This window comes from Symsagittifera roscoffensis, chromosome 2 (genome assembly GCF_963678635.1).
Source record: "Symsagittifera roscoffensis chromosome 2, txSymRosc1.1, whole genome shotgun sequence".
NCBI lineage: Eukaryota > Metazoa > Xenacoelomorpha > Acoela > Convolutidae > Symsagittifera > Symsagittifera roscoffensis.
The window spans coordinates 9,833,229-9,852,581 of record NC_087063.1 but is presented as its reverse complement, the minus strand read 5'-3'; the positions used below and the strand labels follow the sequence as shown (position 1 = coordinate 9,852,581).

General features: G+C 34.7%; 2 protein-coding genes across 3 annotated transcripts in view; one reads left to right on the top strand and one right to left on the bottom strand.

Annotated features, from left to right (window-relative positions):
* The window catches only part of LOC134838864 (inositol 1,4,5-trisphosphate receptor type 1-like), a 466,592-nt gene that overhangs the window by 68,175 nt on the left and 379,064 nt on the right, over positions 1–19,353 (top strand). The window lies entirely within an intron of this gene.
* LOC134840158 (carbonic anhydrase 13-like) lies at positions 778–7,797 on the bottom strand. 2 transcript variants are annotated; one of them, XM_063855868.1, is made up of 7 exons: positions 7,571–7,797; positions 3,786–3,959; positions 3,213–3,364; positions 2,531–2,635; positions 2,042–2,120; positions 1,785–1,963; positions 778–1,156 (listed from the first exon to the last, which is right to left on the bottom strand). In XM_063855868.1, the coding sequence occupies exons 1-7, from the start codon at positions 7,656–7,658 to the stop codon at positions 959–961; spliced, it is 975 nt and encodes a 324-aa protein (XP_063711938.1). In that variant the 5' UTR covers positions 7,659–7,797; the 3' UTR covers positions 778–958. The 2 variants fall into 2 exon arrangements, with proteins under 2 accessions (XP_063711938.1, XP_063711939.1); XM_063855869.1 differs by lacking the exon at positions 778–1,156 and having other exon boundaries at positions 1,890–1,971; positions 7,571–7,793.

Here is a 19,353-nt window from a genome sequence, read left to right as displayed (position 1 = left end):
CAGTCGGAACATTCAGGGCTTCGCCTTGATACGAGTAGTCTTGTTTAAGTTTCAAGTGGTTGTCAGATTTCTTAGCTTCTGTTTAACTGTGATTTCTTTTGCAAAGCGATTTCTCTAGCAACATACTTTTTTTTTAAGTTTTGACGTTTGAATCTAAGTGTAAGTAAGCTACTGTAAGCCTGCACGTAACGCTAACCTTATTAGCTCGAAGGTAGGCCAAAAAGCAAAAGTTTCAAATCGGTTTTTATCTATACTGAGAAAAAAAATTTTTGTTGAAATCACGACTGAAAGGGCTTTAGTATGAAGTATCACTCGACCCATTCCGACTTAAGTTTGTGGTACCCGATTTTGCGTGGAAAACAAAAAAAAACAAGAATAGTCGGTTTCTGTACAACTAGCACCGAATGTTCCGCCCATATAGTCTATGAAAAACTACAAAAAATTTTTTTTTTTCAAGCTAGTGTAGTTTTTTCTGCGTTGAAATTAACTACTTCTAATGAACTTCAAATTACCATCACTTTGTTGTACACGTAATCAAGAATCAGTTTTTGGCACTGCTTCTGTTTTGAGCTCTCAAACCAAAGATAATAAGTTTTCATCAAGTATCTATTCATCAAGTATTAGGCAACAATTGAGTCTTTAATGAATCTAAGTGAAAAATGAGTTAAAAAAATTGATTAAAATATCCAATAATAGACCTCTGAATACCAAATAAAACTTATGCTGCATTTTTTTAACTTCAAGTAACCAACAAATTGAGGGGAGAGTAAAAAATGCCAAAATGAAAGGAAAAATCAGTGTCTCACATAGTAGAGCAAGAGATCTATTTGAAAATCACTTGGCAAAAAGAAATCTGATTTTCGCCCGTTTTGCGAGCAAAACAAGCTTTCGCTATGCTTGTGGCATTCAATTGCTCGTTAAATGCAAATGTCATTTAGGGTTCCTAAAACAGTCTTCGTTATAAAATTGGAATTAGAATGAGCATAATTGTAACAGCCGGAGAGAATACATTAGTTCTAAAGCCATTGCTACTTCTGTTCATGCGAGTAGTAGTTTTATAAACGATCCTTGAGTTCAAATCCTTCGTTTTTCTGAAGTTGTTTTGAGGTCGCTCCTTGGGAGTGTTGTCATCTGGTCTCGGAAAGAACTTGTCATACTGAAACGTATTTGAAAATTACTTAATGGGAGTACCCACGTTTATTAAAATGACCGTGAAAAACTCCTGATGATTTTGCAAATATTCTGACATTTATATAGGGTACCTGGATTTGCAAAAAAACAAAACATCTGAATAAAAAAAAATCTTTCACATTATAGATTATCGGACCTAAATGAGTTGTATACTTTCCTAAATTAGACTTTTTTATTAACCCCCTGCCCAGCTCCCACCTTTCAACCTTGGACTTTTTATTCCGTGGGGGAAAGAGATGACATCCATTTTGTCGCAGGTGGTCCCACCGTGAGGAAGTGGATGGTACTGGGAATCCTTCAACCGTGACCGAAGTTCATACCCCTGGTATAGATTATTATATAGTATCATTTTTCTCAACAATAATTACCTTTGGTTAACGTTCTAATTTTGAAATAATCAGATGTTTTGTGAAACCCCAAAACAAAAGTTGAAGATCGCATGCGAACGCTAATTAGGCGATTGGTCAAATGCGTCCGAAAAATGCGCCGCTGGGTTTTGGGTCAAAAGCGTGGTTTTTGTGTGCAAAAATCTTGAAGGTCGCAAGTTGGGAAGTCCTGTTTTGACTGGACTCCTGACGCTTCTGATGACTCACTTGGGATTTTGTTATCGTAAGTGGCTGCTGAAATACTGTCCAAACTACTGTTTCACTGCATGGTGGCGTCGTCAGGGATCCCGAGTAGCGATAGAAACTTCGCATTGATTGGTAGTCTCCAAATGGAATCACGTCTGCCAGGTTGATAGTCTGAGCCGGTGTCATCTCTAACAAATCATCTGTAAAACTGCAGTAAATTAAAGCATTAGAGTTAAATATTATTATAAATGTTTTTTGAGTAAGAAAAGTTGTACTACCTGCACTACGTAACGGTTGAATTGAGTTTGTAACTTTCTCCCAGAATTCAGATGACTTCCCTTGATCGTTTTCTGAAACCTAAAATGACTTTTGATGTCTAGTCTGAGTGATTAACCATACACAGCTAGTATTTTGGAGAAAATGTTGCAAAAAAAACACTGAAAAAAGCTTTTCAAACATGTTTTTTTTTCCAAATTTTGACCTGGGTGTCTATTTTCATGAAAGCGGAGAGAAGGGGGCTGGAAGCATCTGGTTTAACCATTTAACTTCAGCCGTTTTATTAGTCGAGAAAAAATACAATCGATTATCTGTTTTAAGTTATACGGAACCATGTGAGCGAAAACCTACTCATTGTTTCAGTTCTAACCTCCAGTTTCGTCGTAACTGGGGATCTTGCGCACGTTCAAGGAACTTTACGATCATATAGTTTGACCGTGTTCTGAATTCAGCTAAATTTAAGACCAGTAGTTTAAAATTTTTTGACTCACTTGAAGGAAGAAAGCTAACACTGCATTGGGCTCGAATGGTGCGTTTTTGTGTGATTCTGACCTTGAACTGTCTCTTTGTTGGTTTCTGCTCAGCACCAAGTGCATCTACAGCACAAAATTCCTCGTATGATTCCTCTTTTCGACTTTTTGTCAAAAAATTTTTCACAATAGCATAATTTTGAGCAATAAAACTTCATTTTCACAATTGCATTTCCACAATTTCGTATTTGTAGCATCAATAATATTTCAGCTTCTTGGCTCCATGAAAAAAAATAAACGAGTCACGCCAGTCAAAAACAGAAGTCGTCATGAAGAAATGCTCCCAGAGGGATTCTAAATTAGTCTTTTTTCTGACTTTTTTTAGCGGTATGAGTTTTGATTTGTTTTGGTTAATTTCAAATTTATTTGCTAAACGGAAGGCTTATTACGCTTTCGAATTAAACAATCAAATTTAAAGTGGACGACTTTTTAGTTTCAAACGTGGATTTTAATTTTCAAAATTCTGTATTGTTATCTAAAATGGGATCAATCATTAAAAAATCTTCAAATTCAAAGAGTTTAAGGCCATTTATTAGTTTTGAAAATTCTTCAAAATTAAACATCAGTTCTTTTTACTCTTAGAGTTCATTGACATTGGCTATGTTTTTCTGTTCCAGCACAATTTGATAAAAAATTAATTCACTTCTCCGGAAAACTGGCGGCCATCTATCTGATGTTCGGATCCCAGTCGTCTCGAAGGGGTTCCCAAATGGAAGTGCAACTGACGCAGAGTGTACCCACTACTCAAACCCCCGCCACGTATTTCACGCAGATCCTCTGTGTCGTTTATTTGATCTGTTAAAAATAACACTTTTAGAGGTCATGAAGAAAAGTTTATGCAGGTAATTGGTATATTAAACTAATAAAATAGTATTATGTGCCATGTGAAATAGTAGATTTATCGTGAAATTGAGCAGAAACTTGTGAGCATAAAAGCTCCTGGCAAGTATTAACCGTTATTAAGCAGTTTCTTAATTTAGAGCTATTTTCTGCAGTGTTCTCTTTATTTGTGTGTTAATCTTTTCATAAATTCTGTTTAATTTTCCTTCTAATTATAATTTTTATCTATGTAGTGTTTGCCTACAGATTTTTCTAAAGTAAAGAGGAATGCGTCCATTTTCTAGTTGACACTGCTTAACTTGGTAACATTAAATGTAATCGAAAAGTTAATGAAAGATTGAACATTATTCTAATATTCTGACGAGTAATAACATACAGGAAACTCCAGTGTTCATAATGACAGCTCCCTTCATCGGTCTCAGAAAAGCGTCAGAGAACTCGAAGGGGTCTTGATCCTCCTTAACCAGGGTCACTTCATCTGACCTGATGTCTATGGGACTCTGTCGATATCCATTGCACGCTGGATAAGACTCCTTCCACTGAGATATGTCTGCAAAATGATTTTTTTCCAGAAATAACCAACCAAGACCAGAACTAAATTTTTCAGGAAAATCTAATCAGAAGTAAAACAACGGTTTGTCTTTTCTGCTGTTGTTTTCGGTGCAATTGAGTCCAAAAAACACACTGGAATGAGTGTTCCAAAAACAGTTACCGATAATAAATCTTGAAATGTGAATTATAAAGTGGGAAATGTGGGTTGTAAATAAAGAAAATGTAGATTAGGGCGATTTGGGTTCATTCTACGGGAAGTTCGTTTTTCAGCTTGAAGTATTTCGGCTCACTGGTTTCGGCTGATTCTATATCGGCTTATTAACCTCAGATTGCGCAGCTTTATTAGAATGTCATTGTTTTGCGGATGCTTTATTTGTGTGTGCACTATTCCATGCTAAAAACGGACGAGAGAGGAAAATCTGTTGTCAGCCTTTGGGTGTAGTAAGAATACTTCAAACAGTTACTAGAGTTTTCTTCAAAAAAAGCGTTACATACTTCAGGTTACACAGTAAAAATATCTGAGAGCAGTACAGTGCCCAAAACTACAGAAAAGACGGTTCTGCAGGCTTTTAAAAAAGTGAGCATTAATTGTAAAAAAAGTGCTGGATAAGTTTACTAATTACGTTTCGAACTATGGTTTACCGGCTATGTTGTCGTCTTCTAATTAATGTCAAAATTAAAAGTGGACTAAAAGTGTTTGGGGGTGCATTTACAGTACAAATTTTAAACTTTGTCGATTTTTTTGGGTTCAGGAAAACAGTATAAAAAACCTATTTTGACAAAAATTGGTTGGCCGTTTTTGTGCACTTTTTGGAAAATTTTGACGACGAGTCTGCCCCCCCCCCATATCCGTACCTGGTCGAAATGAAAAAGCGCTGCTATTTTGAAGCACGCTAGCTATTAGTCTGCTAGTGCTTATTACTCAAACGAAGTGTCGTGCAATATTACGAAGAATTTTTTTCTAAACTAAGTCGCAAATAAAAGTGCTCAATTGGTTGCACTTTCTGCATAATTTAGGCCTATTTATACATATACAATTTTATAGCATTAGTTGTTGCTTTATTTTTGCCTAATATTATGTCCTGTTTGAAGAAACACATAATACGAAAATGCATGGGATTTGTTGTTTTTTGTTTTTTTTTGCGATGCTTGTGAAAATTTTTTCACTTTTGGCAGAAATTTCATTTTTTTCTCAAAAACTATAGTATCCTTCTTTGAAAAAAAATGGTGCCATGGGACAAACCGGTTGCTCTTCTTTGTGCCTGTATAATTAGCTAGTCTCTTTTCCTTTGACCCCACGTTGTACGGCCTGCGAAAGTTTCAGTTGAGGGTTTTTGACTTAATAAATTTGATTTTTTTTTCATTTTCTCAAATACTAAATGAACAAATCTGAGATGAAGGTTTCACTTAAAAGAACAAATCACGGAATTTTTCCCCTGTAAGGCGGTTGTTTCCCAAAGTTGTTAGAAAAAATTATGGTCTCAAACAAGCCAATTTTTTTTGACAATTTGCCTAATTTTAAAAAAATTTTCACAAAAACTACCCTGCCAAATTGGAGATTAAGGGTTTAACTGAAAGAAAAAAAACCAGTAATATGAATCTTCCATGCACAAGCTGCCATGTACTGCGTTTTGAAAGAATATATGGCCTCAGAAAAAGTCCAATGTTTTGCCCGTTTTTTTAAATTTTTTTTTTCAAAAACTAAGCTGCTGATTTTCATTTTTATAGTTCAATCAAACTAACATGGTGCTTCTTTTTTTCCCTACTTGATCGGCTTCACCTAGATATTTCATAACTATCTCAAAAAATACTATTTAAGTTTGATATTGAGGGTTCAATATAAAAATCAGGGCGTGGAAATTTTCCCTACAGTAGAGGTTTTTCTCATGCATGTGTAGAAAAAAGTTTATGGATTTAGGATAATTCAATTTATCGTTTTATCCGAACAATATTAATTACATTTGGCGTACTTTTTTAAATAAAATTTCCTATGGCGTGTATCAGTTTCATTAATTTTTATTTTGTTTCCTGGTTGGTTTTCGTTTATAATGCTACGCAGTTGATAATGAGCACTTGGTTTAGGCGAAGTTACACGAAGCTACATGTATCAACGTGTTTTTATTTTTCAGGTCTTTTTACTTTTTCCGCCCAAAAATCTTTATTTTATTATTTTGAACTGAAACTGTTTTGCTTCAATTTGATTGCCTAGATTTAGCCAATCAAATTTCAGCACCACTTCAAAATGTTTTGCGTACAATTTTAAGTCGACTTATAAATAAGCTGAATTAGCCAAAAATATTCATCATTTTGAAAAGTTTTCAAGTTTGATAAAATAACCTACAGAAGTCTACCGAGACCAGAAAAAAATACAGAAACTAGCTACAGGAAATAATGCCTAACATCTGCTCAAAATTTGGCCTTTTTAGAAATCGACTAAAATTTCAAAAAAAAACGCATTTGTGTTAGCAAAACGAATCATTGCGATCAGTGTTTTGTTCTCTGCATTTATACATTGAGTACTACAAAATTGCAAAATTTGAAAGTTTGGGCAGAATAAAAAAAAACGACTCTATTTTTCTTGCATGGTTTATGAAATATGCTTTTCTAAACTTTTAGGCAAAAAAAAGTTTTTTTTTGCAGATTTCTGGCAGTTTTTTCCGCTTTCTTAATGTTCCAAATTGGTATGATGTCTGATGTTCAGACTTCTTTATCGTATTTTATAGTTGATTATTATAATTTTTTTCTTGTTTTTGCATAATTTGTAATTCCATATTTATTGTCAGCTGTAAACAATTTCTTCCAGGGGCGGATTTAGGGGGGACGCCCCCTTTTCAGGGATTCGACCCCCTGCCGACCCCCTGCCGACCCCCTTTGTACTATTTTCCTAAATGTATTTTTGGTGATGGATCCTAAAATTTTTCTAAAGGCGCTTTTGGCGCCAACATATATTTATTTTGAGGGAGGAGCGCGCGCCAAAAAAACGCGATTTTTTGGGCACAGTTTTCCAAAAAGTGACTAAAAACTCCTTTTTCGGCCTGTTTTTCAAAGTTTTGCCTTTGGCGCAGAAAATTTTGTCAAAATAGGGACAAAACGATGCTTTTTGAGAGCTCGAAGAATCAATTTGGTCGGCCTAAAAAAAAGGTCGACAAAATTTTCGAAAAATTTTTGGAATCCCGATCCCCCCTCGAGAAATTCCTAGATCCGCCCCTGATTTCTTCTAAAGATCATCGCACTTCTTCTATATGAATTGGTATTATTTCTTAATGATTTTTCAACTAGCGGCCAGAAAATTGATTTCAATTATCAACAGAATCGATGTAATAAAAAATAAAATAATAATAACACAATGTTTTCCCTAGTTTTGAAATCTCTAAAGTCTCAGCGCAACAATTTTGTCTGATAAAAACAAACAAAAAAGTGTCCCGAACTTTTCTCAAGACCAGTGTTTTTCCAGATTGGACTGTTGTTTCGCTCGAAAACCAAATTTGCATTTTTTTTCGTAACTCTTGTTCTTAAAAACAGCAAAGAGTAATAGTCACTTAAGTAATGAGTATAAAGTTAGACAACTAGAAACAAAAAAAACATGACAATATGATGAGAAAACCTTACCGTTGTAAGACCAATCTAGACTATATACAACTCCAAATATTCCAATTGAGAAGATTTCTAGAATTGTGAACCAATTAGATCCGTTCATATTATTCGTATAAACTAACTGACTGACCGACAATTCGAAATTGATATGATGTGAGTTTTGACCAGTCAAATTTATAAGACGAGAAAAATGTATGCAAAGTTAAACTGATCAAAGCTTTGATTGTTTGATAACAGGTCTACTTGCAAGGGGCTGACCAAATCGCTAAAGACTTGTCAAATAATGTTATGAAAGAGTTTAGATATCATTATCGCTTTCATAATTTACTCAAACGAAAGCCAGCTGAAGCTACTTCTAAATACTGACCTCTTAATTGCTGAAACTGCTTATATGGTTATGTGCACACATCAGGTCATGATCAAAATCATCAGTCATTTTTGGAAGGATGTTTCATTACGCTTGCGATCAGCAAGGGTATTGTAATCGGGATACTAGTCTTTTTTCCTCAGAAAATGGCAGCTGTCAGTCGCGCAAGAGTATCTCGTCGATTCATGGTCATTCTATGGTTTGCCCTCGCTGTCTATTTTGGCTCTGCATTCCAACCTTGAGCTTTTAAAATTAAAGATTACAAGGCCAATTTGTATGTTCCTGATTCCAGAGACAAGTCGTTAAACCTGTTCGAAAATGTAAATGGATTCCACTTCCAAAATTGTTGTGGGTTCCGCGTACAAGTACCTGTAACGTAAATTTTGTCGGCACATTAATTTTGTTGCGGATTCAGCAACCAGCTTATATCGGTAGTTGTTCCTGATTCCGCAAATGTAAGCGGAGTCCGCGAATGTAAATGGACTCCGCAAATTTCTGCGGATTCCGCTTACATTTTGCGGATCCGCTTGCAATTTGCGGAATCCGCTTACAATTTGCGGAATCTGCTTACAATTTGCAGATTTCACGACAGTCTTAGTATATTTCACCACAGTCTAAACACATGTATTAGTTTTTGTTTATGAATTCCACAAACTGTTCCGGATTCCGCATTTTTTGCGGATTCCACATTTTTTTGCAGAATCCGCAAATTTTCTTGTTTTTGGAGCAGTTGTGAGAAATACAGTGTTATGTTATTTGTCCGTGGAATCCGAAACAGAAAAAAGAAATCAAAGAAAGATAGCAATGTTGCGGATTCCGCAACAATCCTGTTTTTGGCCTGTTGCGGAATCCCTTTACAATTCACAAAATGCCAAGTTTGGCCTCGTAATGAAGTAAATATATTTAGGCAATATGTAGTAGATGACAAATAGTCGATAAAATGAATGAACGGTCGAATTTTTTTGCCATTTTGACAAACTTTGAATTTTCGTTTTTGCTTTTTCAATAACTTTTTTGGTTTTTCAAGTTTCACTAGCATCAAAATTTTGAGAAAACTAAAAAAAATTATTTCGGTAAAAAGTTAGGAAATTTCGATGATTTGATTAACATTAGGTTAACACTCGCAATTTTTCTACTTTCTCTATCTAAATTTAAAATGCATCGATCACTTACATGTATTTTTTATCTCGCTGTTTTAACGAAACTTTTAAGATTTTTCTTGCAAGATCTTGCAATATGCTTGCAAGTTAATTTCCATCAGATTTCTTACAAGATATTATTGTTCTCTCAGGATCTTGCAACATTACCCTCATTTTAAAGAATCTTGCGAAATAACCTCCCTTGATCGACTAGGGTGGACTCTATTGCAGTTTTTGCATATCTCATTCTCCTGGCCAACTGTATGTTTATACTACTTGATGGTTTCTGGTTGTAATTTTTGCCATAGTCGCCATACAATAGGCCGTTTGCAAAGAAAAAAGAAAACAGAAACTTGGAGTTTTAACATTTTATAGCTTAGTGTTTCGCAAATTTTTTTTTTAATCGATTAACCGGCGATTAACCAAGTTTTGTCGGCGTAGTTGCTGCTCGGTAAAAGTTTTCTGAATGCTTATTTAACGCAGTAGATTGTGTTTCTCGACATAGTTCTCTAAAACTGATTAGTAGTCGATACAAGCTTATGAAACGTTTGTAGCTCTATTTGTTTGTGACATTGTTTCGAACTGTTTTTTTGGTTTAGCGGCTTTCAATTCAGTTTGTCCGCTTAAAATGGTAGGTTTTTGTTGTGCCACAAGCGGTGCAAAGCTCCCTTGGGCATTTGCGTCATGAAATAGAAGCTTTGATGATGTCAAAGTTTTCAGAGCAATATTTTTTTCTTTTAAAATTAACCGTCCTTAAATGGTCGAAAAACTGATCCGCACCATGAATTTTCCAGTAATTTGAGCAAGGCTTAGACTTAAAGTTCTGAATTCCCTTCACAAAAGCGGACCTAAAAAACCTGAACACAATTTCGATGAGCTAATTACGTTGGCAGTTTTACGAGCTCTTTTTTTAAAAACTTAGCAACAATTTTTTAACAGTCTCTTGTGATTAATTGGTTTTATGAAATCATAAAAGTAATTAAAAGTGATACAGTAAAATGCGTACCTTATTCTTCTAAATTTCACGGTTTTTCTAGATAGTTTTTCGAAATTTGATGAATGTGTCAGCCAAAACTCATTGTCTCCTCGTTTTTTTTCTGAAAATTCTTAAAATACGGGGATGCATTTTATAATTTTTTCACCGTTGCGATAAGCAAAGGGTATTGCAATCGGGTTCTAAATTTTTTAGACATAAAAACCTGTTTTACAAGTTGGTCACCTGGACTTTTTGTTTACTCTGTTGAAAATACATGATTTGAGCTCGTCAGCATTTGAAAAATACGTCCTACTCGAAAATTATTATTTTTTGAAAATGATTTTAGTTTTGGCGAATTGGTAAAATTTCTTTTGTTTTCCTTTTTTTTGTATGAACTCGACTCAAATTATATCAGTTTGCTAGTGGTCCCAGCTGAAAAGCTGAAAAACAAACTAAAACACAACCGAATACAAAATTCCGGCTCTTTTCCAGTTTCCCCCTTTCAAATTCAGTTTTGAAAAGTCTATTTAACGTTAAAATAATGCAATGAAACTTGCGTGGTGAACAAATCGACAATTCTGAACAGCTTTGTTCTTCATACTTTACAGCGTAACATCAAGCATTTAGCCGTAAAACATGTAAATCAAGCATAAAACTCGGTATTTTGAAAGGGGGAAACTGGAAAAGAGCCAAAATTCCTCCACATTTTTCAAAAGGTCAGAATAAAAAGTGATAACTAAGCGCTCTTTTTCCTCCCCCCCCCCACCTCCCACGACCATCAATTTTATGGTGTAACGAGTGGTTTTAGAAGGTTAATAATGAAGACCAAATGTGATTGGCACATCCTAATTTGTCCGCATGTCAATTTTCGTAATGATCGGACAATGTGAACAGTAACTTTACTAGTAAAAAATTGCAGGTGGGGGGGGGGGGAGGAAAAAGAGCCAAGCACTTCAACGGAGTCTGCAATTAAAGACCAGACGTGAGCTTTCAAACTTATAAAAAAATCGATACATAAAATAGTATCCCTACATTTCCATTGTCAAAAAAATCTTTCATGCGCTGAACTAGTTTTATGAATGTGACTAACATCTTTTTCCCTCTTAAGTAAATAAATCGAATCTTTAAGCTCGTCATAAAATCAGGTTATTTTAGTTTCTTTCCACACAAAAAAGTGCCCCATCCCCCCCCCCCCCCCCCCCAATTAAAGAGAGAGATAGAGAGAGAGAGAGAGAGAGAGAGAGAGAGAGAGAGGGTGCCAATCATAAACCCCCCTCCCCAAAGTCTACCAAAAAATAATGTTCAACCATAATAATGTTCAACCAAAGTCTACCATAAATTAGTATTCAACCACAGGGCAGCGAAAGGCAGTTGAGGTAAGTTGTCAGGAAAGGGGTAAACGCGTATACTGGGGGGTATTCTACCTTTAAATAATTCCCCCTCCCCTGCGAAATGAAGTGTTAAACTGAACTGAACTGAAAAAATAGAGACAAAAAATATACAAAGTGTTACATTTTTATGAAACGTAATACGTAGCAACAGCACTGAACAGGAAATGAGATAACTTTGAAAAAAGATGTAAATTTCATGAATAACTTCTCGAAAAAAAATCAATTATAATGGATTACAATTGAGTATATTGGTTTATTTTGACATAAAAATATTAGGATTATGATGCATTTTTAATGGATTATGATCAATTATTTTGTAATTTTATAGATACTGACCATATTATAAGAATATATACGAATATTATCCATGGGCGCTTCGCTTCGTGCGGGATGGCAACTTTTGGACGTAAAGAAAGATAAATTTTAAATCAAAGTTCACTTTAATTGGCTCGTTTTCCTCTCCCCCCAACATCACATGACCATCAATTTTTTGGTGTAACAAGTGGCTTTAAATGGTTGATAATGACGACCAAATACGTTTATAATGGCTTATTTAGTCCGCATGTCAATTTTCATTTTAATAGAAAAAGACGAACAAGAAATTAACTGGTAAGAGTTCGCAAGTGGGATGAAAAAAAGGGAAAAAAACCCTGTTTTTTTCTTAACATTTTAATAATCACTTTTCTGTTTCTTTGATGCCACGACTTATGTTATGCAAGGAAGGGGGAAAAGGAATGACTTACGCTCAAAAATATGCCCCTGGTCCCGTGCCTAGCATTTTTTTTGTACAGATCTGAACTTCTTGATTTCTTATTTAAGACGCTTCTCAGATCAAAAAATTGTTTTTTCAGATAATTGATACGAAATTGAAAAAACTTTAGATCTGAAATTTAGATCTAAAATTTACTTTTTCAGATGTGAGCTGACCTTAAAACTAAAACTTCAGATATGAAACTAGATCTGAGAATTTTTTGTTTAATTTTAAAAAAGCATTTCGAGCAACGAACTGAATTCCCAATTCTTGCCTGGTTATATTAGTTACATTTTTATATTTTGATTTGTTAGCCTTTAAAAACCTCCATACAATTAAACAAATTTATTTTTTTTCAGAGTTACTTTCTTGTTCAACTGTTTTTAAAAGTTTTCAAAAAATGTTAGAAGACTTCAAATTTTTATGCACTACTTTGCATTTCCCATGTTTATTTCATTATTAGGAGAAAATAATTTCTTCAGGCTTCGCTTAGAATTTTGGCTAAGTATCTTCTAGTAGCTAGCAGAAGTTATAAAGTACAGAAGTACTTGAAAAAACAAAAGTTTCTTTCGAACATTTGATTTCTTCAGATAAAGAAAACCATGTTTTCAGATCTGAAAACAAATTTTCAGATCTGAAATTTGGATTTGAAATAAATTTTCTCAGACTTAAATTAACCAAAAAAATACAAAACTTCAGACTTGAAATTAGATCTGAAATAACCCACTCTAAAGTGTTCAAGTGTTGTTTTAAATATTCACAATCCATTTGAGAACTGAAATTTAGAAACGAAAAACATAATTTCAAATCTGAAGTAGATCGTTTACTAGGTACGGGGTGCTCGATAAAACTCGATGCCTTGTACTACCAATCTGTAAACTTGTTAGCAATAACGAGAAAAAAAACGCACATGACAAATGATTCATAAGAGCAACCAAGTTTCCTGAAAGAAACCACGCAGTCTAAAAAAAAAAAAAACACGTAAATTACAAAAGTTTTTGGCTCTTTTCCAGGCCCCCCACATTTCACATTTTTGTTTTTCCAATTTGTCTTACGCGTTATTTTGGCTGAAAGCGTGACTTTACGATAAAAGATATTATGATCAAATGAGTACACAATAAATAGTTTGTTCAACATGCAAACTTTCATTACAATATGACAACGTTAAAATATTTGCCCTAAACTGAAAATCAAGTGGGGGTGGGGGGGGGGGGGGGGGTTAGTTGAAAAGTAGCCAATTTTTTTACTTCAATTTTTTTTGTACCTCTTTTCTTTGTACGTACCTTGGCCAATTGAAGACAAAAAAAAACAATTTTCATGATTGCATTGTGACAACGCGAATTTGTTTTACTAACTAGTATGTTGAGGTATTATGATGTACTGGCTGTTTCCCAGTTTCCAACCCCCCGGAATCTTATTATTCAAGTTTTTGTTCTAATCTAAAATTTTCCTCTCACTTTTTGTTTTTAATTTCTCTAGTTGTAATATTTTTTTCTCCAGTATATATGTGTGTATATATTTATATACTGGAGAAAAAAATAACGCAACTAGAGAAATTAAAAACAAAAGGTGAGAAGTAATTTTGAAAAGACTAAAAAATTGGTTACTAATATGTTAATTTTGCCCCTAAAATTTTATTTCAAGTATCAACATATTTTGTTTTCACGCAAGGAATGAAACGATGATTTTATGATCACAAGGTTTCATAGAGAATTGTTTTGAGTTTTGAAAATTGCTTGGTTGCGTTACTTCAAGTATGTATATATATAATTTATATATTTACATTTGGCTAACAAACTACCCGGGTCGAGGTGCTCTTCATGTTTCGACATACTGAGTTATGTATGGAATACTATACTCATAGAGTAATTTCAGATAAGGTACACCGTCCGCTCGTCACGCTATCTTATTTTCGGCCGGATAGATTCGTGCAACTTCTTAGTTTAATACCAATCTTAATCTTACTCTTATATCTCCTAGTCCCAATAGATCTAGTGTACACCGGTTTTCGCGAACTAGTTTCAGAATGAGAACAACTGTTTTTTAAGTTTAATTCAAATTGTTCTGGTGTTGAAACTACAAGTAGTTTCAACACTTTTTAAATAAATGGGTTGTTAGTTTTATGGAGTATGATTGCTTAGTAATTAATATTTTATAGAGATAAAATATCATAATAATAACCAATGATAAATACTAGTTTAGATCTGGTTCCACCTATCCGGGGTTTAGAGAGTTTAGTTTTTCAATGTTCTATTGTAGTGTAGGATGAATGTTGGTGTTTTTCGTTAGAGGTTGCGAGCATATTCTTTTTTCGGGTTTGGAAGAAGAGATGCTATCACGGTAGTTTCGGGAGATTGTATTATGGGTTCTGATCGATTGTGATGAGTGTTGATCTGATTGATTTTAGAGAATAGGAACATTGCTATTCTCAATCTTGTTCGGATGTGATGTGGCATGTAGTTCGACTTTGGATGAAGTGCCTGGTGACTTGGATCTGTACGTATATTTGAACATCGAGATGGCCATTGTTCTGTTGCAATAGATTGCCTTTGCTGCGATGCCAAGTCGTACTTTAAATCCATTGAGTGTAAGGATTGTAGGCAGCATGTCAGGTGGGTTTGCCATTCCGTAGTTGGAGTGTGATTTGGTTGTCAAATTCCTTGCTGCTCGTCTTTGTGCTGTATATTTTCTATATGTTGCATTGTCTTATTTACATATATAAATATTTGTTAATCTTGTCTTTTTAGTCAGGATCTTGTATTAGTTTTTATCGCAAAAGCGTTACTATTTAGTTCGGTTATTTTAAAGAGCTATTCACACTTGAGTAAATCCCGTCAAAAATAGTGTCGTGGATGTCACAAAGCGTGGATGTAGCACTGTGGGTGAGGCCGGCTATAGAGCATGCTCAGGACGTCCTCTTCTGGTGGGTTAGGACAGAAGTGAGGGTATAATTTCCTGCTCTCTTTTTGGAGGTTCCTGTTTTAAGTTCAACCTTTCAGGCTGTTTTTTATTACTGTTTTTTTCTTTTGTTGTCATACTTATGTCTTTTTCTCAAAAATCAAATAGTTTGTTTTGGGTTTGTCTTTCAACTTTTTGTTGTTTTGTTCTTTTGTGTTCAGACTTAAAGGTAGTCTCCAAAAGAATAATTAATCCAGTTCTAAGCTGGTGTTAATCCAATTTGGGTACCGTGGGTTTTCTTTTCTTAGTCATGCTGTTAGGTTGTGTTTTATGGTGTTTAGAAAGCTTGCGTTGGTTAGTTTGGATTGTTATATAATTCTTTTTTCAATCGGATTAAAGGATAGTTTGAAACGTGTTAAAACTTGTTAGAGTTGTTATCAGTGAAAGTTAAAACTTAAACTCATTATTTTAAACAATTTTTTGTGGGCGAGCGGTGCGATTGTGGATAAAATTTGTGGGCGAGTGAATACAAAGAAGCGCCTTGAAAAGGTTAGTACTGCTATTTGCAATTTAAGAATAATGTTGATTAATTTACTACATGAAAATATAAAGTTTACTGCTTGACTTGGGGTTGAAATTATTAATTTATTTTCAATTGTATGAATATTTACTGCTTCGGGGAAAAGAATTTATATATCAATTTTACTGTTTTGTACGAGATATTTTTTTTGCTTCAATTATTGAATATGTTAATAGAATTTTATGAATTAAAAAAAGTTTCAGTTTTTTATTTTGTCTTTTTGTTTTGTAGATGATTGATGATTGTGCCTATGAAGAAAAAAGAAAACATTGATTAAGAATGGTTAGTGTTGTTTGAATTTATTAGTGAATTATTGAATTCATTTTACCTAATCGTCGGTGAAGAAGCCATGGGGAAAAACGTCGTGGATGATATCAGAAAAGGTTAGTAGTTTAGCTAGCAAACGAATGATGTGTTTAATTTGCAGAAGCGGCCAAAGCAATTCGAGTGCTTTAATGATGTTGTGCTCTTCAGTGCTAGGTGATTGTTCATACGGTGTGTTTTGAATAAGGTTGTAGTGTTTTTGATTATAGCGAGTTATAGCGAGTGTTATATATGAATTCTAGGATTGGGACTTCAACGGGCTGGAGGAATGCATGAGGGATAATTCTACATTGAAGGAATGCATGAAGTGGGCGGGATTCATCTACATTTAGGAGTTTGGTTAGGGAACAGAAGATATACATCTGGGTGATGGGATCGTAATTTCGGAGGGTGCCATGTAAATTAGTGTCTTTAATACAATAGGTGAAGTTAAGAAAAAATGGTGATGTGTATTTAGAGTTAATGTATTGCTATCTATGGTGAAGTTGTCTTGCTGTGGTATTTAGAGTGTAATTGTGTTGAATGAACTTGTAGTAAGTGTACGTGTGTGTTTGTTTAGTTCGTAACATGACTTCGTGTGAACAGTGCAAATCACGTTCTTTGGGTGTGAGGAAATGAAAGTTTATTGAAAAATGGTTACAATTGTTAAAGTATGAATCATAAGCATAAATATCATGTAGTGCTGCTGAGATGATGTTGTCGTATTTTTATTTAAGATGTTGAGGGTGAATATGTATAGGGTTTTGATGAAAATTTTTTCTGTTAGTTGGAAGTTAGCAAATGGGTTGTTGTTTGGAAAGATGTCTTCGTTAGGTTGTATGATGTTATGATCGTAATAATCGATAGAGTTATCATTAGCTTTAGATGCAATGAATTTGGTTAGTGATTGTCTGTATCCTGTTTGTGTGTATTGTTTTCGGGTGAGTGCTGTTGTTAGAAGATAGAGTTGGGTGCTGCACACTTCATTGTCATGAGGGGTGTTATATAGTGGCAGTGATAGTGGATTAGTAAAGTGGTAGTTTGAAGTCCATGAAAGTGTAGGGTATAATACGTGCTCGTTTACATAATTGGGTTTCTCATCATTGGGGTCTGAATGGAACTATGTGTATTCTGGGAGAAAGGGTAGACCTATGGAGAAATTCTTTGTTTTTAGTGTGAAGTGGATGATTGACAACTGTTGTGGATGTTCCTGGGTTAGATGGGAATGGAGTATTTGGGAATTTTCTTTTAAAGGTTCGGTAAGCTCTGGTTGTACTGGAGGATGGGGTTGATGAGGAAGTCGGATTTTGTGAAGGGGTATAATTTGAAGAAGGGGGTTGGTGTTGATGGGTTGGATGATGTTATAGATTTCCAGAGTTGGTGAATAGTTAGTGTTTGAGGGTGTTGTAATTGTTGTTGCAGTGTTATGAAGTTATCAAGCTCCTGTGATATTTACGTGTTGTCTGAGTCGTTATTATCGGATGGTTCACTAGTTAGAGGGGAATATATGGGTGTCACATTTGAAATGGGAGAGGGAGGGGAATGGGGTTCAATTATGACTTGGGAATGAATAGGTTGAAAGGGAGGTTGGGAAAAGTTAGATGGACTGGGCTCAGAGTTGACAAATTCGTCGGGTGTTTCGATATCAGAGTTGTTCAATTGGGAGATAGTGTTATATACTGTTGTGTTGGAATTAGTGTCTGATTCCATGCTGGATGAAGTGTTATGATGAGGTGATTGAGGTCGGGGAAAGCAAAAAGGGGGATGATGGGAAGGTTGTTTTGGAGGTTGGCTAGGTGGGAAATTGATCGATGGAGGGATCCAACTTGGCGGCTCATCGTGGGCTAAGAAGAAGGTTATTCTGAGAACGAAAATTAGTGGTATGTGGTTGTTCTATAATTTGTTCGTATGTGTCTTCCATGTTGGGTTGTTGGGTTAATATGTGTTGAATTGGGCTTTGTGGATAATTAGATCTCGAAGTTATGAGGTCTGTAAGGGCGATATTTTCCCGAAATTTCGCGGTATCAATGATAGGGGTTGGTTATGGTTTAGGTTTTGCAATTGTGGTGCTGTAGAAGTTGAATTCGTAATCGTTTCGTGATTCGTCATATGTGTTTGGTGTTGTTGATAGCTTGGTATTGTTTTCTGTTATGTGAGCGTCTAAAAGTTTTTTATTGATTGATGTGGAAAATATTCCAAAACATCATGGGAAAATTAAGAGTCCTACGCTTGCTTAAGTGTTTACTTGTGTCTGTATTGCGCATTTATTGTAGATTCCTTTTAAGAGAGAGAATAGAAATCCAAGCAAATTAAACATTGCGTATAATATAGTCAATCTTTCTAAGATGTAATAGGGCCATCCTAGAAAGGCAAGAAGTTCTTTTTTCAAATTTACAAAACTAAAAATATTTTTTGGTGATATATCTTGTGGTCTGTATTTTTGCCATTTAGGTAAATGTAACCTTTTATATCTTTAAAATATCCGCTATGGTCTTGAGCGTATATGTCTGAAAAGCCTGCTGTTTCTGCAAGTTCGCTTAGATTTTGATCTCTGGATTGTCGTTGTATTGTGTCCATTTTTGATAGTAATTCTTGAAATTGCTGTGTTCGAAGTTGATGTTGAATGTCGGGTTTAGAGTATTTGCCGATGGATTGTAATTCGATATTGGGCTTGCGGGCAACAGCTCTAATACTTTCTGGTGAAATTTTTTGAGCGTGTTGCATAAGTGTAGGATATGGTGTAAGAAGATAGCATTTATCTTCGTCAGGGTTTAGTTTTACTACATTGTGGCTATTCTGTGATCCACATGGGACTGCTGTGTCCCAAAAATAAGTTCTTCTGGAGAGTGTATCAACAAAATCTACTTTATTTTGTAGAATATTGGGATTCTTTTATAGCATTTTTTGTCTTCAAAGACATATAAAGGTGGTACTTTTTTTGTGCAAGTGTAATACCATAATATATTTCCTTCGTAGTCATAAAAATTTGATCTGTACCCTGACAATAAACATCCTGCATTTTAAGGAATTTTAAGTAGTGCTAGAGCAAGCGATTGTAAAATTAGTGTGCGTTCAAGTTCGCATATTGATGGAGTGTTTCAAGTTCTGTCAAAGATATTTCTTGAAAGATTCTACTTATTGTGTAGTCTAATTTCATGTCTAAGTGTATGTCATAGTGGATTGCGCCAAAATCAGTGTTATTCATGAGTAATAGTTCTTGTAAACGTGTATTGTCTTTGTCTTGTGGTTTCTTCCTGTGTTTTTTTTTGAAATTGTACTGGAACATATGAGTTTTTGTCAGTGGTTGAACGAGATGTTTTAATTTCATGTATAATTAAATTTCCTGTATTCGTGTCGAAACCGTCTTCGTATTCGACAAGATTTTCTGAATAT